This window comes from Echeneis naucrates, chromosome 5, assembly GCF_900963305.1.
Source record: "Echeneis naucrates chromosome 5, fEcheNa1.1, whole genome shotgun sequence".
Lineage (NCBI taxonomy): Eukaryota > Metazoa > Chordata > Actinopteri > Carangiformes > Echeneidae > Echeneis > Echeneis naucrates.
Genome location: NC_042515.1, coordinates 13,595,925 through 13,606,832, shown reverse-complemented (window position 1 = coordinate 13,606,832; position 10,908 = coordinate 13,595,925). Strand labels below are relative to the sequence as shown.

Genomic DNA, 10,908 nt, shown 5'->3' with positions numbered 1-10,908 from the left:
AGATATTCTACCTGATGTGTGCAGGTGCACCTGTTTGTTTGGCCAATGCCAAGGCTGTACAGTGGAATTTCAAGGCTTACACCTCTAAGGCTGGATAGGAATCATGGGATAGGATAGGATAGGATGTCTGCAAAAGTCTCTGCGTCTATATAGTTAATACACTCATAATATTTTTGGATGTGCATATTTTGCAATAATAAAGGCCAGTGGTGAAGTTAATCATGAGCGCTGACACGTGCTCATTGATTTATTAGACGAGATTGCCCCCTGGCGGAAATCCATGGGAACATGTGTTCTTTCGGTTATAAACGACTTACATCGTTTGATTATAATATAATATAATATAATATAATGTAATATAAAAGCTAAGCTTTGTTCATGTAAAAAAAAAAAAAAAAAGAAAAAAGAAAAAGAAAAACAGGAAATACAAATAAAAACACATGAGACTACAAAATAAACGTATTTTTCTCATATTTGTCCCCAAACACTGCAGAAGAAAAAAAAAGGGACATTATAGATTCTAGTCAATGAGGTGGTCATGACTTGATATAGAGTTGGTTTATAGTTTCAAAGTCAATCTTAGTGTCAACTGTCATTTAAAGTAGGATATTATGCTTCTATCTCACCGCTCAGGACACACTTTCATCTCATGCTAATAAGAATAAGAATTTACCACAGACCGCAGCCATGACCTTCATATTCAGCCTAAGCTGACAGCTGCTCCGACATCAGTGTGTTTACTCTTTAATTTGTCTGTCTGTCTCAGCTGGTTGTGTTAGTTAGTGGATTTGAAGAGGTGGGAATAAATAAAAACACACCCAGTGCTTGCTGCCGAAACCCGGGATCGAACCAGGGACCTTTAGATCTTCAGTCTAACGCTCTCCCAACTGAGCTATTTCGGCGCGATACTCTCTCTCCCCCTACAAAGCCCTGATAAATAACCAAAATACGTAATTTCTCATGTTACTGCAGCGGTTTTCATTCTCTTGTGGCACCACGCTGAAACAATCCGCTCACAGAACAGACTCTTCCTCTACTCACGTTGAGCTGGAGTCGTTTGAACATTTGAACACAAGATGGCGCCAGTGGCGATTAGAAAAGGCTGTTCGGCTTCACTGTGGACCAACGCCGTCTGAAAATACTAACATTTAAAGCAAAATCCTTCAGGATTATTAAATACTGCAGCGAGCGAGCCATTTTTGTCAGTGTGGTGCATCCAGGCCTCCATCCATCCTGTGTTGGTAGACTGAGGTTTGTTTTGAAAGCAAGTTTAATTGTAATGGTTGTTTGCAGATAAAATCAAAAGATAAATAAAATGTCTGCATCCTCCCCTCAATACCTAACTTATGTCAGTGGCCTTAAGGACATACTGTCTGTTTGACAAACAGTACAGTACCCCCTTACATGTAATGTGTATTAAATTGGTTTTCATTTGTAAGAGCGTATCAAAATTAGCGTGGCACATAACGCTCCCTGATCTTGGACTAATCACAACTGCGCAAGAAGAGAGACCGACGGGGACATAGTGTCCTGTGAAAGTGCTGTCAGTCTATTGTTCTACATTGCATCCATTACTGATATCTGACAATGGCCAAAACATTTCTCAAAGTCACTACTTGATGAATTATTGCCCTAAAATCACAAAAAAAAGGGAGATTTTGAAGAATTATTATGATTAACAACTTGTGTGTTTTTTGGGAGACACCCAAATGTGGACATTTTCACAGGAATACAGAAGACAATTCGCTATTCTTATCTTGGCTTTTGTTTCTCTTTTTTCTAACCAGGTTCTGTGGTGATGCAGTGCTTTCCCTTTATTAGTCGAATGATGATCAATGCCAGCTTTTATGTTCCCCTTCCCTTCAATCTCCCCTCTAATTCTCTCTCTCTCTCTCTCGCTCTCTCTCCCCCTCCATCTCTGTGTGTTGTTTTTGTTCCTCTCTCACCCCCAAGGTGACTTTCCTTCTTACACCGTCACTGCAGCTGTTCCTCGTTCTGTTCTGGAAGGAATGAGTGTGGATAAGAAAGATACAGATGGAGAAACCAAGGGATGAAATGTTGGTGTGAAAAAGGACTGATGAGATTATCAAGCAGGACAGTGAGATCTTCAGCGTCGATTCACTGCACAAATCAGCAAGGCATCCAACACTCACATTCAACACATGCACTAACAGATTTGTTCTGGTAAAAAAAAAATAAAAAATTAAAATTAAGTCTCAATATCAAGAGGATGAGCTTCCTTGACAGATGCTTACCTGACTAATAAGTCAGATGTTCATTGGTGTTGGTGATTAGCACAGTTTCCACATCAGAGGCACACAAATGTACTGAAGGCTCACTACAGTCAGCACTAAATACTGCAACTATCTGGGACAGAGTTTCTAAATTTAGGGATCAGAGAAACAGGGAGTGGATGCAGGAAATGTAGAAAGTGAAGGACAGCTGCAAAAAATAGAGCGATTTGGACAGTACATTACAGAGGATAAAGGATGAAGGACATCCCAAGGCATGAGGGTGGATCCAAGCAGTTTCCCTTTTAACTATGTTTGGTTGAAAGTTGGATTGGATTTTAAAGTCATTACCACAATCTATCACAACAAGCTGCTCTTGCATGTCACCACATTGGATTTGAAAAGAAACAACTGAGATGCAATTGAAGTGGAAACTTTCAGGTTTAATCCAAGGGGTTGAACAAAAATATCCTATGAAACATTTAGGAATTGCAACCATTTTTATACAAAGTCTCCTCATTTCAGGGGATCAGGAGTAACTGGACAATTTAACATTAGCATAAATAAAATGGTCATTTTTAATATTTCAGAATGCTTTGCAGGCAATGACTGCCTGCAGCCTGGAACCCATACACATCACTAAACGCTGGGTTTCCTCCTTTGTGATGCTTTGCCAGGCCTTTGCTGCAGCTGTCTTCAGTTGTTGCTTGTTTGTGGGTCTTTCTGCCTTAAGTTTTGTCTTAAGCAAGTGAAATGCATGCTAGATCGGGTTGAGATCTGGTGATTGACTCAGCCATTGCAGAATATTCCACTTCTTCGTCTTAAAAACTCCTGGGTCACTTTTGCAGTATGTTTTGGGTCATTGTCCATCTGTACTGTTAAGCACTGTCCAATCAACTTTGCTGCATTTGGCTAAATGAGCAGAAAGTGTATCCCTATACACTTCAGAATACATCTGACTGCTTCTGTCTCCTGTCACATCATCAATAAACACTAGTGACCACTGCCATTGGAAGCATTGCATGCCCATGCAGTGTGCTTTGGATCATGAGCTGTTCCAAACCTTCTCCATACTTTCTTCTTTCCAGGTTTCTGGTCCAGGTTGATCTTAGTTTCATCTGTCCAAAGAATGCTGTTCCAGAACTGTGCTGGCAGAATGTTTTTTGGCAAAGTCTAATCTTGCCTTTCTATTTTTGAGGCCGGATGTTGTGGGCTTATAGCAACATCTTCCAAATGCAAATACTACTGCAAAGGGACTCAGCCCCACTAACTGTGTTAGGTACTGAGTGGCACAGATTCTACTTCCATTGAACAAACGACTAATTGGAGCAGTACATCATAAATTTTAGGTTCACTCAATGGAGAGATGAGTAAATAAACACAACTGAGTAGCAAGACTAAAATGACATTCATGGACAGCAGGTACGTTTTAAAGGAAAAACTGTGTTATTTGCTTGATAATAGGAAAAACGCATGAAACAAAAGAACAAATAAAAAACAAAAACCATTGTGTTTGGTTTCTTTATGACACAATTTCTAGGTCGCATCAAATCCCTTTCACACCACAAGGGTCCCTTTGAACCCTTTTTCTGTTTGGTTTGAACCATTAATTCACATTTTAAATCTTTAAATGTAGAACTGTTGATTTTAATCTTTTAATAGTTTTAACCTACCTAACATTTTAACCTCTTAGCTTTTTTTAAACCGTGGGTTTGATCACCCTTAATATTTTCCTATTTAGACAACTCCTTTGTTTTGTTTTGTTTTTAGAAAAGTTAGTATCACATTTATTCTCACTTGACAATATCAACAACAATCCGTTTCAAAGCCTTCCTGCAAAATGAAATTAAAACTAAAAGGTCGATGAGCTTGTCCTGTAACACTGGATATTATTTGTCCTACCAGTTCCAGAGGGTAACAGGATGGTCTCATGGCCTGGCCACAGAGAGGAGTTAGCCGCTAGCAGTCCGCTCCTTCGACCAAGACACGAACGAAAAAACGCAAAAGTTCGTCCAGAAAATCCGCAGCAATGTTTGAGACAGACAGCTTCTGGCGTCGTCTGCGTGTCGCTCAGTCAGGTGTGACAGGAGAGAGACAGAGAGAGTAACTACGGAAACTTCCCGCGGTCGAGCGCGTTAATTACGCACTAACGCAGATTCCTGATTGGCTGGCTCCATCGACTCCCCTGTTGCCATGCGGAAGTCACATGAGCCATTAGCTAAAAATGTCACGCAAATGTCTCTGCAAACAGCTGGAAGTAACCACATTTCGCATCATTTGACAAATAATAAAGGGTTTAAATCTTTTATTCTGTTATTTATTGAACATACAGTGTACTAATTAGTGAATTAATTTCTTTCTTTATTTATTCAACTGTTAATTATTTTCTTTTTAAAGCAAATTAAAAATGAAAGCACTACAGTCACTATTTTTTGTCATCTATTTTTTCACCGGGTCACACTACATCTGGAATCAACTCAAGGCTTTACCTGCTTAATTGATCATGATATAATGAAGTAATAACTCACACCTGTCCATGAAACAGCTTTTGAGTTGATCGTCCAATTACTTTTGGTCCCTGGAAAAAGCAGAAGCTACATATTAAAGAGCTATAATTCCTAAACCCTTCCTCCAATTTAGATGTGAATACCCTCAAATTAAAGCTGGGAGTCTGCACTTTAAGCCCACATCGATTATATATCTGTATCTTGAATATGTTTGGAATATGTCCATTTTGTTATATGCCTCAATAGGAAATAAGAGATGTTTGTCTTTAAAAAAATATATATTATGGCCGATAAGGTGCAATGGATCTTCTTGTGTAGCTAAACTTGCTTCTAAATTTAAATATCACAACTGAACAAAGATAGATCAATTCTTAGATAGATCAGCTTTTTAATACAGATTCTGTTCATTTCTATACAGTACCACATAATATAAATCTTATACAATGCTAATAGTTCTCTAAATAAATAAATGTACAGTACAGTATACACACAGTATCAACACAAAAATGCTTACATGGATCTTCTCTTTACAGTAACTCAGTTTAACCCATTCAGAGTTTATCACAATAGCTGATTTTCTGTCCGGCAGATGATTGTGAATAAGTTTTACTCAAAAGCAAAACACACTTAAATATTTACATCCCTGAAAAATGTACATGAATACACAAGAATTACTTTGTCATTTGTCTTGCTCACAAATAGTGTAAAAGGGGTGAGGATGAAAGAGGCAATAATCCAAAGCCCAAAGAGCCTTCCAAGACTTGAGCCCATATAAAGTCTAAAGTGTACTCTATCTACTAGTTGACATTAGAGATTACCTACTGTAACATCCATAATATGACAGCTGATTGAGGACTGGTTTATTGTTTTGTCCAGCATGTCTAGATATGAGACATGAAGCCCTGAGGAGAAAGAGAGAGATATAGTGTAATGTGTCCAGGACTTGGCCCAGAAGCGGAAAGAAATATGTCTAATTCTGCAGTTATTGAAAGTGTAGTCCTAAAGCAGTGACTCTGGAAACAGCCAAAATGAAGAGACATCCTGTTATGTCAGTGTTTCATTATTATTTTTTTTACTGTATTGGATGTCTCTGGTTTAATATGCAAAGTAACCTGCAGTGACTACAGTAACACTTATAATTAAGTTTTCACAAAATATTGCCCTTTGATTCTCACTTTAAAACTGAAATGATACACTTTCAGAAATATTACAGTGGCCTGTCTTTTTCACACAGTTGCAATTGCTCTGTATAATTAGTTTTTATATTATCCCGAATGGCCTTCTGTTGTTAATCAAAAAATGAAGTTCCCTTTATTCTCTCTTCCCCCTATACTCTAAAGCATGAATAGAAAACAACAGTGCTATCCTCACATTCGCTTTGTTCACATCTTAGGGGTCATTGCTTTGCTCACAGTTTATTGCACATAATCATTGACACATATTCATTTATTCATTTAAACACACCCAAGACATATAAATGCACACATGTAAACATACAAACACAATCACGCAGATACCCTTGCCTACATCATCATGACTGTGGAAGTTTATTTTTGAGGAAATTGCCTTTCACCTTTGACTTTCCTCTAAAATATGAAGCTTATTGGAAAAGAAATCTGGAGAAATTTTTTTGCAGTTTCCTGGTAGTTTCATGTTAGCCTGTAAACTTTGAATCTGGTTTGTTCTTTTATTACCCGCCATTAATTTGCCATACCATGTACAGTATGCACAAACTCTTTCACTCTATTACATTATTGTAAACATATAGCCAGACATTCAGCACCATGAGAATATATTAATAACTCAATTAAGGCATGAAAAAATAAAGGAAAGATAGAAAATAAAAGACTTCCATTAACAATTTTCTCACTGAGAATATCTGTGCAGGTAGATTTTGGTGTGCTTTCACAGATAATCGCAAAATATAAATAAGGTTCATTAAATGTATTTATGCCATTGTTCTGATGTGTCTACCTGTGCATATGTACATGCACATGCAATTTGAAAGTACGCAGGAGCAATAATGTATCAATTTCATATAATCCACGAGTACTTTCAGTGGCCATGGTTATGGTGGCGATAATGCTTGTCCTTTGTTACCGTGGAGAAACAGCGGCAATCTTGTCAGTGACGATGTAGACTAATGAAGGTGTGTGTCAGGAGAGCAGAAAGCTGCCTCTAATTAAAGTTCAGGACTCACCTGTTTCCACATCTGCATGGAACCGGAGGTCATGGGATTGGTCCTGACCTTTGTAAACAAACTGGCTCTTACTCTCTCACTCCCATGCATGATGATACACAAAATCCATCTCCTACAAATTGGTAAAATACACACAATTCTTCCAATTCATACAGACAAACAAACTCTCACACATGCAAACACACATGTGCACAACAAAGACCAGCATCATTCCCTTACTGCCTCTGTGAGACATCGATCAGTGCAATCACTGGCCTCCACCCGCGGCTTGCGGTTCTTCCTCTGGCCTCCCCCCTCCACCCAGGAGTTATGAATGACTGTCCCCCCACTGACAGTTGGGTCCACTTGCAGCAGAGACACTACCCTTTTCTTAACACGTGTTTTGAGGGCACGCCGTAGCTTTTGTCTGGTGAAAGCATAGAGCAGAGGATGAAAGATTGTGGTTCCATAAGCCATTGCTAGGAAGCAGAGACGAAGCCGCACCAGGCTGTCGCTGGGACCTAAATACAGGATCAGAACATTGACTGCGGACAGGGGGGCCCAGCAGCCTAGGAAGGTAGATATGATGATTAGGGACATTTTTAGGACCCGACGTTGGCGTTCTCGCCTGTCTCTGTGTCTGCGCACTGCACGCCTCAAAGCAATTATAGCAGAAACTGATGCCTGGACACCCATTGAGGAAGCAGGCAGTTGTGAGGCGGCAGGGATCTGGGTTGAGGCCGAAGCTGGGGTTGGTGAAGCAGGGGTGGCAGGTGTAGTCGCAATTGGGGTGGTAACAGCAGTACTCACAGTAGTGACTGTTGCTCCACTGTCAGACATCCCTTGGGGAATGGAGGAGAGTGGCGGGGGTGATGTCGGTGTAGGGGTTGCAGATGGGATGAGGGGAGGATGGTTGAGGTTCTGATTCTGATTGGAGGACACCACCTCTGTGGGAAGGCTTAGGTCCTTCCTCCTCTGCCTCCTGCAGCGAATTCTGCAGGTGGAGTCTTTTGTACGTGTGCCCCTCATCATGTGAGAGCCAATGCGGATGTTGAGGGCCTGTAGGATCCTGGAGTAGGTGAACAACATGACAGCCACAGCGATGAAGAAGCATGGCACTTGGAGTAACAAGTGGTAATACATAGCCAGGCCTGTGTAATACCCCTGCCCTCCGACACACAGCAGTGTCCTATTCTGCCATGCTGGAGGCAGGTGATGTGAAGAAGAGGAGGGGTAAGTGGAGGGCAAAAAAGGTGGAGTCAGGGAGGGAAGAATGGAGGTGGGTCCAACGGTGTGCTCAGAGTCATTGTTCTGCTTTACTGGCATCTCATCCTCACCGTCCTCAGCCGTGGAAGAGAAGAAGTCACCTTCCAGAAAGGGCAGGAAGAAGACCGCCAGAGATACAGCCCACACTGCTGTCAGGAGTAGCGCAGCACGCCGGGGTGTCAGGAGACGACTGGCTGGACGCACTGAGATGTCATACCGGTCCAAACTGATCACCAGTACATTGACGGCTGTGGCCACACTGGTGAACGTGACACAGGCCTCATGAAAGCAGCACAGAGTGGCCAGGCTGCTGACTCCGCTCCCATTAGCTGGTAGCAGGATGACAGCCACAGTTAGTGGCAGACACAGTACACAGACCAGGATGTCCAGAACATGGAGGTTGACTGTCACAAGGTTGCTGACTGAATCCACTAGGTTGGACTGAGCACAGTAGAGGACAAGTACGGTCAGGTTGCTGCTGAAGCCCAACACCAGCTCCAGCATCAGCACAGTGGTCAAAGACACCTGGAAACCCAAAGGGTAGGGTGTGCTCCAGCTCTCCTCCACCCCCACCTCACCCCCTCCATCCAGCAAGCCTACCCCCTGACCATCGCTGGTCTCCAGGAGATCACGATAGCCTTCAGTCTCCATTGACGCCACAACTCTCCTTCACACATAGCAACAATGGTAGCCACGCCAGACCATGCTCTGTCTCTCCTGTTCCCCCAGGTGAAATGAGACAGCAGTTAGGATGTCCGCCAGATATTTGGTTGACTCTACAAAAAAAGACACACAGAAGGAAGGGAAAGGGACAGACAGAAAGAGGGCAGAGAGAGATTGTGCAGTTTAGCAATCAGCTAGTTTCATATTTACTTAGAAATAACCCTGTACAACAAGTACATGCCAACGGTGTCAGTTTTTCCAAGTGAAGAGACGATAGGATTTGACACAGGAAGGTGAAAGTGATTTTGGCAGTGGTGTGGAATCATGGAGGGCATATCAAGCTGCTGCTGCTGACCCACTATGTCTCCCTGGGCTCAGGCAGCTGGACAAAGACACCCTTTGCGTAGACAATGGTGAGAATTTAGAAGAGGGGGATTGTAGCAGGATGTTTCTTGAGTGACATTTGAGGGTCTTAATGCATTAAACGACGACACAGCAGAGGATATCCAAGCATTTCTATATATTTTAATAAACCAATGGGGATTTATTTTCTGGCCATATTAATAGTTCCTATTCGATGCCGAATTCCTACAAAGATGTAACCATGCTTCTCGTGAGCATGAGTGGGTGGGTGTTTGACTCATTCTTATGCAACATATATTATATGGGTCAGGAAAGAAGCTTGCAGGGTGTAAAAGAATCAACCCAACCTCTACTGTTATGATAGCAATGACATATTACATGTTGTCTTGTGAAGATAATTCATAAAGACAAAGCCTCCTGACTCGATTTTTTTCCCCAGGCAGCATAAAACTGTCAGTTTATAGCGCCAAGAGGAGAGGTGGCAGGAACATTGGGATGCTGATAGAGAGACTGTGTAGTGCATGTCAACATAGCAGGCTGAGGGTGGCAGCAGTTAATAGTTCTCACAGGGGAGACGTAATGAAGACGAATGGATCAATGATCCACAGACAATGGGACATAGACAATGCTAGCATGGGCAGAGCGGCTCCCCCATCATCCTCTCTCAACACCCCATTTCTCCTCCACTCTGCAATATCCCTCCCTGCTTGCTGCTGTCTTTTCCCTCCTCTGGCTGAGATAGGCTTCTTCACATGTCAAGCATGCTGTTCGTGGCCAACTCGGTGCTCTCCTATGCCTCGGAAAGAACTGTGTAAAGTGCTGGTTGATTCAAGAGAAGATCCTTTTGTCTGCAGAAAGGGAACGAAAGGGAACGAAAACTATTCCCTCCCTCACACTCTGAAAAAAAAAAAACAAAAAAAAAGGAGAAGTGTCTCCTCCGTGGCAGCTTTGACCCCAGCCTTTGCTGTCAACCTTTCTTGTGCCACAGCTTTTCTTCGCACCCTCTTGTTTGCCCTTTTCGCTTTGTTTCATTTCACAGTTTTTCCTCCCATTTGTCATGTGGAGAGGGCCTGCAGGCAGGACAGGCCTCAGTGTGGAACAGTGGTCTATCTTAATCCACTAATGGGTTCCATGGGGCTTGCCGTATTGCTGGAACATTGATTTAAAGCGTCATCGATCTGCCAATTTAACAAGCCTGAGGCGTGGTAGCACACAAACCACACTCTGTCTCACCCTCTCACAGCTACCTGTGGTCTCATTTTGAGCGCTCCAACAACTGCTTCAGTTAAACAATTGTATTCTTCATCAACTTTATTACATTACCACAAAGTATGTGACTTAAGTAAAGCGACCTGAAAGCTCAAATCACAGAGACTCAAGACAACACTTGCTATTAGACAAAGCCCGTACAAATTCAGAAAACATTTTCATCATCTGACAACACATGCTTTATATACAAGAAATTCTAATGTTTCCAAAAGACATAAAAAAGTGAGAGGGGGCATCCCAGTGGCTAATCCACTGCTAAGATATAAGTGTGACCTGTAGTTTTGCTGCAGGTCCTTGACTTTCTCGTAACTAACAGAATAAATAGATTGTGAACAGTGTAAAAGCTTAGAGCCACTTGGAGGCATTATAATACATGTACCATAATAAATCCATGCACACTACTTATCCCCACGTGTATTAGGCTGTGTTG

The 10,908-nt window shown here is 41.8% G+C and overlaps 1 protein-coding gene and 1 non-coding gene across 2 annotated transcripts; both read right to left on the bottom strand.

The window, feature by feature from the left end:
• Nucleotides 1–829: 829 nt before the first annotated feature.
• Nucleotides 830–902, bottom strand: trnaf-gaa (transfer RNA phenylalanine (anticodon GAA)). The gene has a single exon. It is a non-coding gene; the product is annotated as a tRNA-Phe (tRNA).
• Nucleotides 903–7,145: 6,243 nt separating this feature from the next.
• LOC115044151 (G-protein coupled receptor 22) lies at nucleotides 7,146–8,834 on the bottom strand. The gene is made up of 2 exons (XM_029503020.1): nucleotides 7,748–8,834; nucleotides 7,146–7,663 (listed from the first exon to the last, which is right to left on the bottom strand). Exons 1-2 carry the CDS (start codon nucleotides 8,832–8,834, stop codon nucleotides 7,146–7,148), a joined length of 1,605 nt encoding a protein of 534 aa, XP_029358880.1.
• Between the last annotated feature and the right edge of the window lie 2,074 nt (nucleotides 8,835–10,908).